The following is an 18,723-nucleotide window of genomic DNA, read 5'->3' on the forward strand; positions in this document are numbered from 1 at the left end:
TTTGCTTTGCACGTTGCTGTTAAAGGGAGAGCGCACAGAGCTGCTGCTCCTCACGGCTGCTCAGCCKCACACGGATGTGCCCTGCCAGCCCCAGGCCTGTCCGCGAGATTTGCCCGCTTCCTTAGAGCTATCCCTGGCATCCTCAGTGATCTTCACATCTCATGCTTAGTGGTCTTCACATCTCCTCCCTTCAAGAAGACATTCAAAGATGAACAGCCGGCCACTCCTCCAGTATCTTCTACAATGACAACGGAACAAGAAATATTTTCAGCCATGGGATTTCACCTGCTGAAGTGATTAAATTCCTTGTGAAATGCAGTGTGCCTAAACTGATCTCCTTAAAGATCTTCCTCTATTGCATGCCTCTGCATTATGATTTTCACAGAAAAGTTACCTTTTTTTTTTTTTTTTCTTTTTGAATTAAATACAACTGTGTAGTTTGACTTTGAAATCCTTGATATATTAGAAGGAAAAAGACCATCACGTTTCTATTGCCAGAAAGGTATCTGAAAGAGATTAGGTATTGGAGTGTTATTCTAGGACTTGATGCTTTTTTTCTTTTCAGTAATATTATTAATACAACACATATTTTGATAGCTTAAGTGTCCTTTAGGATTCTTATCGAGTCTCCAGATTGTGACTGCAGCAAGTACTTGTCATCTAACTCACCAAAATTTAATCTAGACACTGTTTCGTTACCTGGTTCCTACTGCTGCCTTTCCCAGATAAGGGGCCACCTAGTTTTGATTTGAACTCTTCTGCCGTGTTCCTTATGTTTCATTCTGTTTCTCATGAGACCTTTCACTGCCCTTTTACAAGTCTACTGGGCTGAAAAGGGAGTGGAAGATTTTCCTGTCCTTTTCTTTTACTTTCCAAAGTTTGTTTACTAGTGTCAGTGGATCATCATGAATATTAGCATTTTATTTTTCAGCAAGACATCAAATGCATTTATTTGAGGTCTTGGTGTCAGGGTGGGCTAAAGGTCCCCAGCCTTCCCTGCAAGTTAGAATCACCTGAGATGTGTTTTTGTTGTTATTGTTTTGCGGATTTTTTTGAGGTCCTCTTGCTGATAGGAGTGGCACATTGCCCCATTCTACAAAGTCCTTTAAAGACTTTTGCTCTAAATCATATTGTATCCACAASGTTTAGAGCCTATATACAACCTTTTTATCTGTGCTGTGCTCAGAAATCACAGAATGACAGAATATTCAAGGTTGGAAGGGACCTCTAGAGATCATCTAGTCCAACCTTCCCGCTCAAGCAGGCACACCTAGAGCATGTGGCACAGGGTGGCATCCAGGTGGGTTCTGAAGACCKCCAGAGAAGGAGACTCCACAACCTCTCTGGGCAGCCCAGGGCTCTGTCACCCTCACAATAAAGAAGTTCCTCCTCACCTGGAGATGGAACTGCCTGTCTTTCAGCTTATGGCCATTTCCCCTCGTCCTATCKCTGGCCAGCAATGAAAACAGCCTGTCCCCTTCCTCCCTGCATTCTCCCTTCCTGAACTTATACATRTTAGTCATATCCCCTCTGAGCCGTTTCTTCTCCAGAGAAAACAGGCCCAGCTCACTCAGTCTCTCCTTATGCGAGAGATGTTCCGTTCCCTTAATCATCTTGGTTGCTCTTCTCTGGACCCTCTTGAGAAGCTCCACGTCCCTCTTATACTGGGGTGCCCAGAACTGCACCCGGTACTCCAGGTCCAGGAAATGCTCAGTCTCTGCCACTGAACTTGAGAGCTGTTCAAGTTGCATTTAAGTTATGCAACRGAGCAACTTGTTACCTTGTGTTTTACAGAGGGGTGGATTAGCAGGAACTTTCTGTGTGCAGAATGGAGCTTTCTGCTCCTGTTAGATCAGAAGTGCCTTGAGGTCTGAACAAAGCTTTCAAATGGTGCCTGCTATCAAAAACTCCTGGTGACTTCAGCATAATTATTTTTAAATTAGCTGCTGCTGTCAGGGGCAGTTCAGATTTGTGGATTCAGAGTGTGTTTTGTTACAGCAGTAAATAGTCCAAGTGGAGTTTCTTTCACTGTAGAGCCTCCTCAAGGATGGCTGGCAAATGAAACTGTCTTTTTCTTTCTAATTAGAGGCAGCTGYCTTTGATCTTTGACAGCTATCTTCAGCCTGAGAGCCTTATTCTATATTAATATGCTACAAGAAGTGTTTCAGTTGTAAGTGTGACCGGAATAGGAGAATATGTTACACTGCCTGTGTCGTCCTCCTCGTATCTGTGTGCCAGCTGCAGCTCACAACTCCCGCAGAGTACGTTCAAAACCAGTTTCATGATAAACGATCGCTGTTTTTACAAATAGGTTAAGTAGAAATGTTTCTAGAGAGAKAAAAAGAACAACCTGTTCTTTCATAGAAGTCGTCTGCCTTTTTCTGGACGCTGTCGTTGGTCTCATCCCCTCTGTGGTGGCTGTGCCCATGGCTCCCAGGGCTCGGAGGGGGCACTGGAGGCCCATGCGAGCCGGGGCAGTGGTGGGCGCCCGGTGGGCGGTTTCATGGGGTGCTGCACAAGGGGGACGTCCCGCGAGCAGCAGCAGCAGCCCCGTGTGAGCGCGTGGGCGGCTCCGCTGTGGTGACGCGGCCCGCACGCGTGTGGGACGGAGCGCGAGCAGCGGCGCCTCCATGGCGGGAGGCGCCTCCATGGTGGGCGGCTCCCYGTGGCGGGCTGGGGGTCACGGGCCTCCTCAGCAGGCACTGCCCTCCCCAACCCACAAGTGACTCCTGCCGCTTCTGTGGTGACTTATAAATCGTGTCCTGTAGCTGGTGGGTCGGGGAGGCCAACCTCCATTAGCTGAGCATGTCCCGCGGCGCTCTGTCTTGCAGTTGTTTCACTGTTTTAATTGGCCWTTCCTCCTCCTCCTGGTAATTGCCTCTTTCTTGTAATTAATGCTGAGCGGGTCTCTGTCCTCCGCTCCAGTTCAGCCTTCGGATGCTTCATTACTCATCGGATTGAAGTCCTTAAGTCTGCCCGCAGCTTCTTCTGTTTCTTTTTCTTGTGGAAACCTGGAGCTGCAGTGTGCCTTGTTTGCATATACGTTTTGGCCAAGAAGGGTCTGTTTTTATTATTTTTTTTCCTCTCACAGCCTGCAAGTGGTGCTTTCTAGCTGACTTTGCCAGGTAAAAGCTGGCATGCTTTGGCAGGACCATATGAAGGTGCAGGTGCTGCTGGGTCTGTGTTGTACAAACTCTGATTTAGCAGCTCAGACATTTCAATTCAGCACCTTTCAAATACAATTAAGTTCACTTCAGCAAACGTCCATGCAGTGTGTGTAGCAAATCCTTGTGCTGCATGAGAAGGTTAAAGCTGAGCAATCATTCACATCATTGCAACTTTGTGGCCTTCTATCAACCTTGGTGGAACTTCGGACATAGCCCTCACCTCATAGTAAAAGCTGTTTTAAGGGATTTGGTCTGTGGCTTTCAGTATTTAGAATCTGCTTTTAATTAGTCAATTGATGAAACCRTAGTGTGATGGTCAAGTTGTATCAAATCACTGGGGTCTGTAACTTTTTTTTCTCCCATAATATATTATTAGCCTTCTTACATCCAATATGCATCAACTTTCTATCTTACCTGTGGTTGGTTGTTACATATTAACCTCATTTTTTTCACTGAGATGGTGGATAGAAGTTAACTGTGCCAAGCTGAGTGCCTGATTCGGACAACACGGAAATGCAATGGGTAGCTTTTTAAATTTGCTAATTTCCAGCATCTGACTAGAACTGCACTTCACATTTCAGGAGAGATTTAGCTGCACAAAGCTGTGTTTTATCTGCACAAAGCTGTGTTTTATCTGCACAAGGCATGTATAACTATCATAGCATTTTCATTCACCTTTTTTATGGAGGCCTTTTTTATCCAGAAAGCTTCTTGTTCAGTCCTAGACAAAGCTGAGCCCTGCGGGGGGTTGACCCCGTGCTGGTTCACACTGCTCCTGTTTGGATGCCTGCGTCCATCTGTTCACTGCACAGCCCTGGAGCCCCCATGARTTCGGAAATCTTGGAAGAAAGCTGTTTATAACCATTACAGGATTTGAAGGATGGAGGTGCTCGATTGAACAAGCCAAAATGAGCTGCACTTTCTTTTAAAAGAAATTCCTTCACAAGGTCTAGATCTTTCATACCATGCAGCATCATTGTATGTAAAGCAGACTTGTCAGCTTAAAGTTGATAATCATTTGCTGTGTTTTTTCCACTTGCTTATTCCTGTACAAAGCCTTAGTCTGAAAATAATCATTGGAGGTTTTCACTGAAGCAGAGTTGGAGAAGGCAGTTTCTGACCCTGAAGCTGGAATAAGTGTGTTGCTTTTTTTTTTTTTTTTTTTTTTTAATGCCATAGTTAAAACTTAGATTCAATTGCACATGCATGGTTTGGACCAGTAATTAAAATCTGATGTACTCTAATAATTAGGGCTTGCTTTACTTGTTTCTGCAAAAATTCCTTACGTTTGCTCAAGTATGGATCTTTAGAAAAAAAATCAGTATGCGTGTACYTAGGCGAGGTGTGTTGGAGGCCTGCAGATACTTTTGCTGAGAGTACCATCTGTCTACCAGACAGATTAGGTATTGAACAGGACTCTTCCTTTCAGGGCTGCTTGTGGCTGCAGTTGCCTCTCTTAGTAAAAATAAGATGATTCAGTCTGTGAGAAAGGTGTCTCTGGGCTAGTGGTTGAGGCAAAGATCCTATAGAAAAAAAAAAAAGAGAGAAAAAAAGAAAAAAACCCCATTATCTTGTAATATGGAGCTTAATTATAGTTTACGTAAATAAAAAATATCATTTAAAGGAGTACAGATATCCTACACTTAAGCATATGATCAGGAAAAGCCCAGAGTATTGGAGAGGTAAGCAGTCCTGAAAAGATGAATCCAAGTATATTGTAATATTTTACAATAGCAAGATTTTCCTTCCATGTTCCTTTCCACAATGAGGTTGACTTCCCAAATCCATTTTCTTTCCAATCAGCAGTATTTTTTTTTCCGATGAAGTTTTTTGCYTCATTTTTTACAACCCTGTTTTTTTAAATCTGATATTGCTTTYATTTGTAATACTGTGTATGAGTATCGTGCTGAAGTTTTGTGAAGAGCTTGGTTTTAAGGTCTGAACTTTCCGCTGTAACTATGTGAACTGTGCAAATTCAGTGTGGTKGTTTCTGTTATGCTGTGGTTGCAAGCGGTGACCTTCTAAAAGGGTGGGTGAAACACATGCAACTACGAAAGCACAAATCCAACRAAGTGAACCTAAAGCCAGAAACTTATTTATTGATTTAGAGGGGAATATAAGACACCAGGTATACCATATACTTTTATACTTGAAGACAGGAACTGTATCCTTGATATATAAGTGACAGCTAGCTTTCTTCTTGATGAATTTCCCAGTGTATTTGTTATCTCCCTTCTGCTTTTATATCCGTTTCCTTATAAAACACCGTTGTTTCTCCTATACTTTGAGCGACTTATTCTCCTTTTTGATTTAACTTGGCCTGCATGATTCGGGTTCTGTTCTCCCTTCAATAAGATGACCCATGTGCCTTGATCTGCTCTGAGACTTTGAAAATGGAGTAGAGCTTCCTGAATGAATGTAGATCAGGAAAACATTCTCTAAAGTATCATATTTAGCAGCCTGATTGCAGCTCCTGCCCAGATTCTCGAAGACAGTAAGAAGACAATAATTATGAAAGTTCATCTTCTTCCTTTGTCTTTTTTTCCATGTGATTTATTTTTTCTGGACATCTAAAAAAGTGATTTTTTTTCTCCTAAGAGCTTAAAATGCAGACACAAGTACTGAAAGGCTGCTTAGGTTTTGCGAAGCTGTGATTACTATCTTGTTTTTCATTCAAATTTTCATTCAAATTTTCACAGTTTGTTGTATCAAGAAATAAAAATGTTTTCAGCATTTCATCTATCTACACTAGATACCTACTCTGTCTGTGCTAGGGAATGAACTTTGTTGTGCAAAATGTTGTTACATTCTGTCAGACCCAATGGAAAGTGGAAATAATTCCTTGCTGATAAGTAAACATCTTGGTCTGAATTTAGCATAGATGCTTCTAGAATTCAGGTTAATCTTTAAAGAGGTAGAGCTTCTGTTACAAATTGTTTGCTAAAATTGGTTATATTTCAAATCTTCCCTTTTGTATTTAGAAGTATTGACATTTTTTCTGCATTTTAAGCTTTTGCAGTCTTAAAATGGTAAGATTAAAAGAAAAAAAGTCAGCAATTTCAAGTAACTTTTACCTGCTTTTTATTTACAGGTGAAATGAGGAATGATTTATATATCACTGTAGAAAGAGGAGAATTTGAGAAAGGAGGAAAAAGTGTAGCAAGAAATGTGGAAGTGACAATGCATGTTGTGGACAGCAGTGGTCAAATTTTAAAGGTATCCTTGTATTTAATTTATTTTGATATACGTTTTCATAAGTAAATCAATATTGTAAGTATCAATAAGTGGATCAGTATTTTTAGAAGTAAATCAATATCCTTGATATTGTTCAAGGAGTAAGAAGATGCTTTGGTAAGGTCATGATCATGTTTATCTCTTGTTGTCTTTAAATATTCAAAGTGTTTCCAGTTTTGCTTAGGATCTTTATAAACAGCAAGTTTGTTTTAATTCTGGTATCATTTATGTAATTCAGATAAACAGCTGCAAGCACGAACCCAATAAGTAAATGTTYCTATTAAAATGCTGGAAAATATTGAATCAAGATCAGTTTTTGGAAAGTTTTGATTTCACATAATTTTTTTTTAGTAAAAATGTACATTTTCTCATGCCCCAGATGTCAATCATTTTCTGTTTGTTTCCTGGTGTTAATAAATTGGAGCTCTTTGATGCAATAATTTCCAAGATGGGGTAATAAAAAGATAAGGTCATGGTCTTTCTTTCCTCCAGGTTTGATAGCTGCTGCTGTTGATAGTTTACTAGTAGGCATTGTTCGCTTTGCATAGTATTTTGACCCACAAAAGATCAGTATTTCTCAGATTTTTTGTCACCAAAATATTTCTGTTCAACCTCTTCCATGTTCTTTTAGCATCCAAGTGTTTTTCTTGTTTAAAAGGACTTCTTCTGTAGGTTCTGAGTGATACCATTTGCTGGTACAAATCATCTAGATTGTGTTGGGTGTGTATATAACTGTAAAATGAGACTGTGTTGTGTAAGTTCATGTCATGTCTGTGTGTGACATGCTATATATATATGTATTCACACACACATATGCATACATACACACGTATATATTGTATGTATGTAGTAAGGAAAATGCAAAGCTAATAATTCATAAATGCAGCCATTACAGGTGTGTCCAAGGCAGGCAGCACTGTGTGTGTCCCCAGTCGAGGGATTCAGATCTCAGGGTCTCATCTGGGCTTTTATTTGGGAAGTCTGGAGATGAGGCCTGAAGGACCGTCCTATATCCAGGGACACCACATCATATTTGTTGTTTAAACTTCCTGACACAGTTTTCCCTACATAATCCTCCGGTTCTCCGCTGTGTTGGTGGTTTTTGCTATTTTTCCTAACCAGCAAATATTAACAAAGTGCTAGTATTTTGGTGGGGTTTATAATACATACCATCACACCACATTTGGTGCTTACACTAGTGTGAATATTGGTATTCACCATACAAATAGCCCTTGACGACGTCCTCCTGGGAAAACTAACCAGGCTTTTCCTCTCTGAGCAATGTTCTCTCCTTTGCTAGGATTTCATCTCGTTCGGCTCCGGAGAGCCCCCAGCAAGCGAGTACCATTCCTTTGTGCTCTACCACAACAACGGGCCCCGGTGGGCCGAGCTGCTCAAGCTCCCCATCCCAGTGGATAAGTTCAGAGGAGCCCACATCCGCTGCGAGTTCCGGCACTGCTCCAGTAAGTGACCTGCGCCTGTGCCCACAGCACCTCRGGGTACAGAGACAGCCAACGCTTCCGCTGCAGTGTTTTTAGGAGGATATTTGCATATTTTCAATATTTAATTCAATATTTAATTGATTTAAAAAAAAATCTGAGATTTTACAGGTTTTCAGGCTTGCGGTTCTACTGGGGGGAACTTTTTTGTTTTAATAAAGTCCTAAATACCTAGAAAAACTAGTCTTGTTTTATTTAGACTAGATCTAGATTTATTTACTTTTTCATGAAAATAGAAATATGCAGTGTTGTAGCTGTAATTGTAAAACAGTTTCAAGAAAATTGAAAATTAAAATTTAGAATGAACCTGGTGAGTTGCCAGAATTTAAACCTGCTCCTTGGTGTCAGTTTAGCAAACCACACGATGCAAAAGTAGGTGCAGAATGGTCAATAAATGTAATTCTTGTATTGCRTTTTCCACACTCCCACCACTCCCCTTCCAAAAAGCCACTCATTCTAAAATGCCCTGAATATCCTCAATAATTTAGAGATGATTTGGGATAAAAAACGATACTGAGTTCTGCATCAGTCTTGGCATCCATGGCATGGAGGACAGGTTTTGTAGACCAGTGGTACCAAATGCTTTTGACCTACTATGGAAAGATAGATAAAACTGCTTTAAACTGCTGCTTTGCTTTGTCTCCTGGTGATGCAGATGATTGATAGTGCAAGTGCATTCTTTGCACTTTTTTTGTGGAAAATGGTGCCCACACAGGTGACAATATCTTTGGACTTTATTTTTCTGTATTTTTCTGTAGTAATTATCAAGTAATTCCAGAAACTTTCCAGTGAGATAACAGAAACCTTTAGGGGGGATAATCTGCAGATCTCTTCTGGAAGCAGACTGTRTTTTCCTCTATAAATGTTGGGCCTACAAAGACCATGGCATCACATGCTCTAGGTGACAGACACTGGGATAAAGATAAATACTTTAAAAAAATATAGATTTAAAGACAGAAGAGATGTGCTAAATTCATAACTCTTTCACTGCTTCAGTAGCTTCATGAAGCAGGTGTGAAGATGGTAAACGGGAGGTTTGCTCTTGTCGCATCCTTTCAATGCAACTGAAGCCTCAAGCAAAAAAGAAAGTCTTTTGCTAGTATCATAACCATGAGCATCTGCTAAACTTCCGAGGCAGCAACTGTAGCTGAGGGATGTGGGGCCAAAGAATCAGCTGCACTTCACAAAGAGGCGGATTAAGCCCTTTGTGCAGCAGGTCTTGCCTTGTCAGGGAAAGCAAATGACTTCAAGGGAGCCTTGCACTTGMAAGCTGGCTAAGCTGATATAAAGCACAAGAGCAGAGCTTGCTCTGACAAGCGCTCACGGGATTGCAGGAGAACTAGGAAAAGTAAAGATAGATTTATTTGCATCAAGAAACAACGCAAGGTGGCTAAGGGTTGTTTTTTATTCCTGCTAGGTCGAGCACAGGACAAGTATCAGCCAGTTGAGATATATGTGCCAAAAATACTCTCGCATGAGAGTAGGTGGGCTCTATCTCAATTGCAGGCATGAAAATACAGACCTTTTTTTTTCAATTTTAGAATGCTTTTTAGAACTATTATAGAAGAACAGAAGGCTTTCCAGCATAATAAACTGTAGTACCTGGTCGTGCTGTGGTTATACCTATTCTTGGCACTCGCCTCCCTTTGTCCTTCTCATAGCCACTTCCTAGATATCCTGCAGTCTGTAAGATTTTTTTTTTTTTTTGCTCATTTGTATGTGTTATTACTTCTTAAATCTCATTTAAAGCCTAGTTCTGTGAGCTGTGACCAGAGAGTCCCTGGGTCCAGATGGCCGCTTKGCCAGGGGGGTGTGTAGTAAGGTGCAGTTGGGAAGAACTGCGGGTTTCCCGTTGCGAACAGTCTCTGTGAAGGATCTCGGCTGCCAACTAGCCTGCAAAATAGCACACACCCCTGTTGCATTCAAGTTGATTATTTTAGCTTGTGATTAATAGTTTGAGAGAAAACACTGGCCCTGTGAGTCAGCTCAAGCGTGACAAAAGCTTAAGGGGAGGATGTCAACTCTCTGTAACTTCTAGCAAGGGTCACGTTCCTAGAAGGGAGGTGTCAGACATGAGGTTTTAACTTGGCCCATCTAGTATAGAGGGTATTTTTAGAAAAGTGTTTTTTCCTCTCAGAGCAGCAAACAGATATATATTTAAGGAAGTCCTACCTATCTGAAGAAAAACGGTCAAAAATACCTCAATAATCTATTTACTAATCTATTTTTATTATTAATCTTTTTATTAATCTATTCATCTCAGGATTTCTTTACCTGTAAAGAAWCATTAAAAGAGATTTAAGGTGTTCTATGTTTGACTAGTTAAACCAGCGTCCAGTATACTTTCATATCCTGCATTATATCCATTCACTTTGCCTAAAATACGTAATGTCAACTATAAGTACTGTTTTTGACCTGTATATTTCAGCAAAAGAAAAGGGTGAGAAGAAGTTGTTCGGCTTTTCTTTCGTGCCCCTGATGCAGGAAAATGGGAGGACGCTGCCAGATGGCACCCATGAACTCATTGTGCACAAGGTAATTTGAATCAGAGATCATTAACAGTAATGATTCCTCTGGAACTCACTGCAAGACCCAGGCTGAGGCTCTAGGCTGAGCTCTAGGCTGAGGAAGTCCATCTTCCTTGCCAAAAGAGTGATACTCTTGTCACTGTTAAAACTATCCTTTGCTAGTTCTTTAATATTATGGAGCTTGGTAAAAATTGCAGTTGAATCTAGGAATGCAGTGCAGTGGCTGGCTGTACTTGTGAAGTGCTAATGTAGTACGTTATATTCACAGTGAATTTCACCAAGCTGAGTTAAAACATGTGAAGTGTGTTCAAGTGCATCTCCTGCCATCCACTTATAAATTGCTGAAGGGGGAAAAACTGGCAGGCCCTTCTCCTTTGTCACTCCTGTGCATCCACTCCCTGGCAGGTTTCTGTACAGATCGTTCTACAGAATTTCTTTTCTTGTTTACACATTTAACAAGTACCTTTTTTTTTACAGGATTTGTATATGCTCCCAATGAAATGTTTGATTTTAACACCAACATTTGTAGCTACCCATTTGATATAACCTATGCAAGGTTGTTAGTTTTTAATATCAAATACAAGTACAAATACAAATACAAATACAAATACAAATACAAGTACAGTCTAAAAAAAAATGAAAAAACAGTTCCCATTAATGGGAAAATGAGCTTAATTTTTTTATGCATATAAAAACTTAATCTCATTTTCCCATCTGAAACAAGAATTTTAGTTAGAGAATGTGCTGACTCATTTTGTCAGTAGGGGGTAGTCTTCATAAAAATGGCTYAGCTCTTATGCAAAAGAAGAATAAAAATTGGAAAGACATTTCAAATATATATATTTTSCATGTTAGACTTTATGCTGATAATGTTCTGCATGATCTGTGTTTATATTTAAGATAGCTTAGTATTAGTTTTTCCTGTGTTAAAAATATTTAACTACCGGATCTCTAGGACATTAGCTAAGCTTTAAATCTGTAGGTTTTTTTTAGATGTGTTTAAACTTAATCATAASACTTGCTGAATACATTATAAAGCATAAAGGTCTTGAAAATTCCTTTTTTTTAAGAATGCAGTCATCAAGAAATACAAGAAACACAATTCAAACTTGTCCATCCTATTTTAAACAGGAATTTTATTTGACGGATTTGGCATGTCAGAATTCATTTGTATAAGGCCTTCCCATAATGAAAATTGTCTTGCTTTATTTATTGTCAAAGAAAGAATAATAATTCATATAGTTCATGGATCTGKTTTTTCCTTTTTTATGTAGTGCAATGATTTTGCACTGGTTTGTTTCCACAGTGTGAAGAAAACACAAACCTTCAGGATTCTAGTCGCTACCTCAAGCTCCCCTTTTCAAAGGGAATTTTCCTAGGACACAACAGCCAGGCAATGAAAACCACTAAAGAGTCCTTCTGGATCACGTCCTTTCTCTGCTCCACCAAACTCACACAAAATGGTAAGACAGGTTGAGTAYTTAAAACATGATAAATTCAATGAATGTCATAGATAGTCTTTTCCATGCCAAATAAGCAGATATAATCAAAAAAGTGCTTACATTGTATCAGTATCAACCTGATTTTTTTCCTGATTTTTATTATCCAGATGGAAACCAGTGTAAGATGATGAATCACTGATTTTAAGTAGCTCAGAATGCTTTTAAAATTAACATGATATTTGAATCGAATACAAGCACTTTTGGAATGAACTATCAAAACCCAGCTGCTCTGCAAAACCTCATAATCTGTTGCAGAGGTTTTGGGAAGTGTTTATTGCAGGCTCTAGGCTGTAGCAGCTTTGTTTTAATTGGGTACATACTGCTTTTCTGTTGTATCATTTCTCCTAAGTCAGCAAATGTTTACTATTTCTGAGTGATAAAAACAGTCGTATGTACTTGATCTAAAGAGCTTGACATATAACTATATATGTGTTCAAGTTCTTTGCATGTTCTCTGTATAAAATTCTTAGTCTTATTTGTTTGCTGGACTAAGTACAATTAGTTAATAACTGAAACAGTTTTCTGGAAACTTCCAGTCTTGCATATTTGCTTGCTTAGATGTATCTGACCGTTCTTTGATAGCATCATGCTTTCATAATTTTTTTTTTCTGTTTTATCACAGTTTTAAGAAATTTATTAGCTATCTCCTATTTGAAACAACAGTGTCTTTTCCCTTTTTATGTTCATTGTGATAAACTTGCTAAATCGTAGGTGTTTAACAGCAACTAGAGCAGCTTTTTAAATGGAAATAGTAATTTTAATTTTCACCATTTAGTAGTAAGTTTCCAAAGTAGAACCATGGGCAGGTAGTAAGTCTGTTTCTCTGTGTGTATCCATTCTGCATTCCCACAGCAATTAACTTTCAAGTAATAAAAGTTAATCAATTAAAAATTTCCAGCAGAAATGCTAATAGGCAATCATAGGCTRAATTTGCTGCAGTTAAAGGCCTTGATGTAGGAAATGACATGAATGTGCTGGTAGTTCCATATGCAGGAAAGTGCTTCCCAGGAATTCAGCATCTCACTGATGCAGACTCCAAAATTAAGTTTTGCTTTGATTCTGATTATAGGAATTTCAGACCATTAATTTCTGTGAGCAATTCGGTAGTTATTTAATACTTGATATAAATCGTTGTGTGAGGACATTAAGAGTCCCTTTTTTTACCACATACAGGTRAGAGAGTGTAGAATATCTGAATAATATTGATCCACTTTTCAGCTCTGAAGGAGTTGACAGTTATTTCGGCAGTACTTCAGAGGATGCAAATATTTTCAATAGACAGGCTCGTAGTTTCTCCAAGGATCTTCTTTGGGAAGTTCATCTTGGTGACTTTCCAAATCCCCGTTCTTTTAAATGAAAATTTGCCAGATTCTATTGCATGCTCAGGAAATGAATGTAGGGCAAAGCATGTGGCTCTTTGGTCATGTGCACATTACTTCAGTTATCCCTGGGAGAGTGTAGCATAATTATTAAAAACTCTGGGATTAAAAAGATCTTCATGTGTATACTTCTATTTAGTAAGCACTTGTATCTGTATGTATGAGAATTGCTGATTATTTTTGGTAATTTTTTTTAAGTTGGGAGATTTTGCTAAAGTTGTCAAAAATCTGCATGTGAGTGCAAACAGCGAGGTCCAGCTCGAAAATCCAGCTGTGACTTTGTGCTGGCCGTGGTGGCAACACCCCAGGCCAGATGTGCACGGAGGGTCCCTGAGCTAGGCTGGCTTTAGCAGCGCGAGCCAGTTCTGCCCCAGTGTCCTTGTGTTGGTTCCTGCAGCTCCTCACTGCCCTCASCTCCCAGGCCTACGGGGTAAGGAGGCGGTCTCCTGTTGCAGGGACCCCTAACTTCCTTGTCCCCCATGCTCTGGAAGTCGCCCTGGGGACCCCTGCAGGCGCAGCCTCCTTCTCCCAGGCTCCTCCCAGGTATCTGCGCTGTCGGGACAGCAACGCTTAGGCTCTCTGCCAGTTACCCTCCCTGAGCTTGACCTCAGCTCCGGGGTGATTACTCAGATAATGTCAACAAAACAAAAAGCTTTTCTGCTTCTTAGATAGCTATATTGTGTTATCTTAAAATAAAAAAAAAAAAAAAAATGAAAAGAGCACAGGAGAAAGAGAAAAACATTCGCTTTTCTTTTTCCACTGAATATCGATATAGTCATATTTATTTCAACTTTAGGATTTGAGTTTTAGGAGTCTGCCTGCTGAAGACTCCCGATGCATCCGGCAGAGCAGCCCATTTCATCAGGGYGGCATCCCCCAGTTCCCAGTGCCCATCAGCACGTGCCCCAGAGCCCCGGGCTCACAGTAAGCAGCAAGCAGAGCAGCAAGCAGAGCAGCGGGCAGTGTGGCAGCTCTGCTTTGGGGTGAAGGGGGGACCCCTCTACCTGGTTAACCGAGGCAGAACTAGTTAGTGCTCGGTAAGGAAACAAAGTGAGCGGCAGCTTCGAGCGCTGCCAGCCAGTGTGGCCAGCGCTGCAGGGCTGCCAACCTCCGAGGGCTGCAAACCTCGGGAAGAAGCGGCCTGTGGGAATGGGTTCCCGAGCCGTCCCCTCAGGAATCCGGCTTTCCTGGCTGCAGTGCCGTAGTCCTTCCTATAGAAGAACAATAGTCATGGCTCAGGAGGTAGGAGGGGCAGTTAGAAAGTTAATCCCAAGCCCTTTCCTTGTGCACATGCTTTAAATTAATGCCTTGGAGAAGGTGAAGTGTTTTACTTGAGCTGTAGGATCAGATGTGCCCTATTTTTGAAGTATAAAATAAATCATGATAAAGATCTATTAAAAAGTTTATCAGCAGCATTGTTTTCTTTTGTTTTCCAGAATCATGGTTTTGTAGAGGGCCTATTTTTGAGGACAGCTTTATATTCTGATTTCTCTTAATATTYGACACTTTGCTATCCCTTTTCCATGTGATTCAAGTGTCAGATTTTCTATTCATGTCATCTGTGGCTGGGCTGTTCGCTAGCACTGTGTCAGCAGTGTCTTTCCTCCTCTACATGTTGCTTTTAATAAGTGCTTTGAAGTGGGTATTTTACATTTACTTTCTTTCTCTCTTTTTAATCCCCCAACAAATCCCTAATAYGCAGTGACACTCTCTACCAAGAGCTTTGCCCAGCAAACCTGGAAAGCTGCATTTTTCCTGCTGTGGACTGAGGGATTGAGCTAGTTTCCATACTCCATGACTTGAAGCTTGAACAGTGTCAAAGACTGCTTAACTACCCAAAAGACAAAGAGATTTCGTTAGGAAGTGGTAGCCCTTGCTTCTTCAGAATTCCTGACAGGAGGAATAGTGAGATCTGTAATTTAACTTAGATGTTTTAAGAGCGATCTCTGATACAGACGTGGGGTTGCAGGGTACTTAGTGTACTTAATCCAGAGCTTTCCATATTAGTGCAGTGTAAAARAAAGCAGCAATGAAGCTAGATGTGCAAGAAAGCAATCTGAGCAGGAGAAAATTAGTTAAAGCTCTATTGCTATTATTATATTGCTAATCTGTACTTAGTCTATCACTAAGTAGTGAGACCATTTCAGAAGAAATGGTCCTGGACAGTGGGGGCCGTGTTTCAGTTTAAACTGGTTAAAGGGTTGGACTGTTGTTTTCAAGATTTGCTGTTTTGAGTGGTGAGATCCCGCTCAAACATATCTTTGATATCTTTGATATGAGTGCGATAAGATATGAGTACTGAGATACTCTGAAAAGCCGACGAGGGAAATACACACGGAGTCAACCTGAATGCAGAGGAGCTTGAGGATTTGTTCAGTGCAGAGGTTCAAACAGGTGTGGAGCTTCTGTGCTCAGAATACAACTTGCAGGCGCTGCTGCAGACCTGCCCCGGTGGGAAGGGACAAAAGGAGCTGGGACGGGCAGAGCAGCTGCAGTGCAAGGGAGAGAATGAGCAGCAGGGTGTCGCAGCGCAGCTAGTGCCGGGCGAGGTGAAGCTGCCACAAGTCAAGCTGAGATTTGCAGGGTTTGTTTTTAAATAATGAATGGTGTGGGGCTGATATTCCCAGGCGTACAGCAAGGGTTTTMCTGAGTCTCTGAAGCTGAGAGGTGTATTACTTGACTCAGGAGTAACAAGCTTGGTACTTGTGTTTCRGAAAGGAGGAAGAGCAGAAATGGGATCTCAGCCCTCACCCTCTGATCGGTGTGTGCACATATTTACAAGGCAGTGTGGATGAAATGATGAAAGGAATGGACATGTAGCGAAATGGAATATGCTTTAAAAGCCGAGATGGATTTGTCATAGGCTTCCCGTGCCAGAAGAAACACCTTAACCTTTTTTTTTTTTTCTCCCTTAAGTATTATTCAGAGGAAATGAAGCGGATCTGAACCATCTGGAGTTCAGTAACACACCACATGGGAAAAGGGAATAGATACAGATTAGAATAAGAATGTTAAGACTGGTAAATAACTGGCTGAAAGGAAAACAGTAGGTCATGCTGTAAAGGGATGCCCTGAGCAGGAGGCAAATACTGTGAGATCTGAAGAATTAGCTCTGGGAAGGATGTGGGGGCTTTGGGAGGGGGAATGTGAGGAGCAGGTTCATGAGGCTTGTTGGTGCGTAGCTGAGAGGGCTCCTCTGTTGAGAGGGAGGCTCGAAGAGGCTCAAAGGCAGAATGAGGTGACCTTGAGGGGACCAAAAGGGAAGCAGAATTAGATTATAATGCAGGTTAATGTAGTACAGAAGACTGGTTGGGGGTTCTCCCATAGCAGGGGGCTGAACAGTGTGAGGAAAAGGAGAAAGAAGGGTTTGTACCGTGTGGCTGTGAGGCAGTCTCAGAAACGTCCATCCTGCAACGTCCATGGCAGGTCTTTACAGCAGATGTATGATGTGCTAATGATGTTTAAATTACTTTTTTAAAGAACCTTAAAAGCACTGTGTTTTTTTTCTCTAAAATGTATTGGAAGATGTTGGTGTAAAAACGCAGCTACAGGTGATCTGGTAGCCAGGGGATTGTTTCTGGCCATCGGGGGAGCGAGGCTCTGGGATGTATCCTGCACTGGGAATACAGACCCCAAAATACTGCCTTCCATGAAAGTGACAGCTGACAAAGCACAACAAAACTGCACTATAAACTGCACTAAAACTCCAGCAACTGCTGGAGGAGACTGATTTTAATGACCCTGTGTCATGTTTTCGTGTCCCTATTGTTGAAGCCATTATAGGATAAAATGGGAACTTTTTGTTGGCAGATAATTTTCCTGCAGTTCTTGAGATATTTCCTCTTGGTTTGATGAAGCCAAGTTTTGCTGAGTTGGTTGTAATAGGAGAATTTAAAAATTGTAAATTCTGCCTTACTTCCAGCTTTAATCTTGCTTTTTTTTTGGCAGGAGATATGCTTGACCTGCTGAAATGGAGAACCCACCCAGACAAAATTGCAGGTTGCCTCTCCAAACTAAAAGAAATCGATGGTTCAGAAATAGTGAAGGTATGGAGCATCCTTTCCTTCCTTTGCTTTGGCTTTAAGCAGTGTATAAAGAAATAATGTACTTGCTTGTTAAAAATACATATTTAATAACAGTCTGTCTCCTTTCTGTGCAGTTTCTTCAAGATACATTAGATACTTTATTTGGGATTTTAGATGAAAATTCTCAAAAATATGGATCAAAAGTGTTTGATTGTTTGGTGAGTTTCTCTTTATGGYTATGAGTAGAAATATTCTGAATATTTCAGAATTCAATAAAAAAAACTTCTTTATTTCCTTTTTTTTTTATTTCTTCTCTCTTAGGTTCATATAATAAATTTGCTGCAGGACAGCAAGTTTCACCATTTTAAACCAGTAATGGACACTTACATTGAAAGCCACTTTGCAGGTGCACTTGCATACAGGTAAAGTCTGTATTTTTTTTCTAACTGGTTTGAATATTGAACAGTATGGTACTACGCTATGGAATCGATCGTCACATTAAATTGAACTACATTATGAAAAGTAAAATGCCATAGTTATATGAATGGCCCAAAATTAGGCCATTAAAAAGAAAGAAACAACAAAACTAACAGGAGAATTATTTGCTACGGCTCTAGCATCTATTTGTATTTCAGTGGTTTTCTTTACCTGAATGACTCTAAGCAACACAGGAACGTTAACCTCATCCAGCTGCACTTGTTTGCTGTCTGTGTAGTGCAGTGCACTAATAAGCATCACTTACCCCTATGTACTCTCTCTGTTTATTACTTGCTAAAAAAAATAATTCTATGCAATGTGATTTAGTAAGTCTATAAACTAATTTATGGGCCAGCAGGGGTGTGCCCACCTGGCAGAAACTCTTTTGGTATCCTGCTCGAAATTATTCTGGTACGTATGTAATGCTGATATTATTGTAATTATTTCCTGTCCATTAAAGGACCATTATGTCATATTGCAGCAGATTGACCACAAAGTGTGTTATAGCTTGTTGTTACTATCAAAACATTGTCATATAAATTTTATTTTTTCAGTGTTTCTTATATGAAGAATAGACGTCTGCATTTTAAATGCTGTTATCTCTTTTTCCACCTTTATGTTCTGATACTTTTTGGTGTTCTAGAGATCTTATAAAAGTACTTAAGTGGCATATTGATCGGGTCACTGAGGTGGAGCTCCAAGAACACATCCAGGAAGTACTCAAGGTAATTGACAACTGCACATATGATATACTGGTACAATACCAGCAGATCCATGTAGGGAAATGTAGCACAGTAGGTATAAGTGGGGGAATTATAATGTTAATTCTAAGGAATTACATACTTTTTTTTGTTGCATTTTGTTTATCTTCCTTTTCTGTCAAAATTAATCATTGGAACTTAGTACCACTAG

At 40.3% G+C, this 18,723-nt stretch overlaps 1 protein-coding gene across 1 annotated transcript in view; it reads left to right on the forward strand.

Moving 5' to 3' along the window:
- DOCK4 (dedicator of cytokinesis 4) overlaps positions 1 to 18,723 on the forward strand; it is a 181,472-nt gene that overhangs the window by 91,092 nt on the left and 71,657 nt on the right. Inside the window, exons 14-21 of the mRNA XM_026039279.1 lie at positions 6,259 to 6,383; positions 7,702 to 7,864; positions 10,329 to 10,435; positions 11,735 to 11,891; positions 17,258 to 17,355; positions 17,469 to 17,552; positions 17,656 to 17,756; positions 18,455 to 18,536. Coding sequence (XP_025895064.1) covers positions 6,259 to 6,383; positions 7,702 to 7,864; positions 10,329 to 10,435; positions 11,735 to 11,891; positions 17,258 to 17,355; positions 17,469 to 17,552; positions 17,656 to 17,756; positions 18,455 to 18,536 — 917 coding nt within the window. The remainder of the gene's footprint in view (positions 1 to 6,258; positions 6,384 to 7,701; positions 7,865 to 10,328; positions 10,436 to 11,734; positions 11,892 to 17,257; positions 17,356 to 17,468; positions 17,553 to 17,655; positions 17,757 to 18,454; positions 18,537 to 18,723) is intronic.

This window comes from Nothoprocta perdicaria, unplaced genomic scaffold (genome assembly GCF_003342845.1).
Source record: "Nothoprocta perdicaria isolate Ctin4 unplaced genomic scaffold, notPer1 scaffold_227, whole genome shotgun sequence".
Classification (NCBI taxonomy): Eukaryota; Metazoa; Chordata; class Aves; order Tinamiformes; family Tinamidae; genus Nothoprocta; species Nothoprocta perdicaria.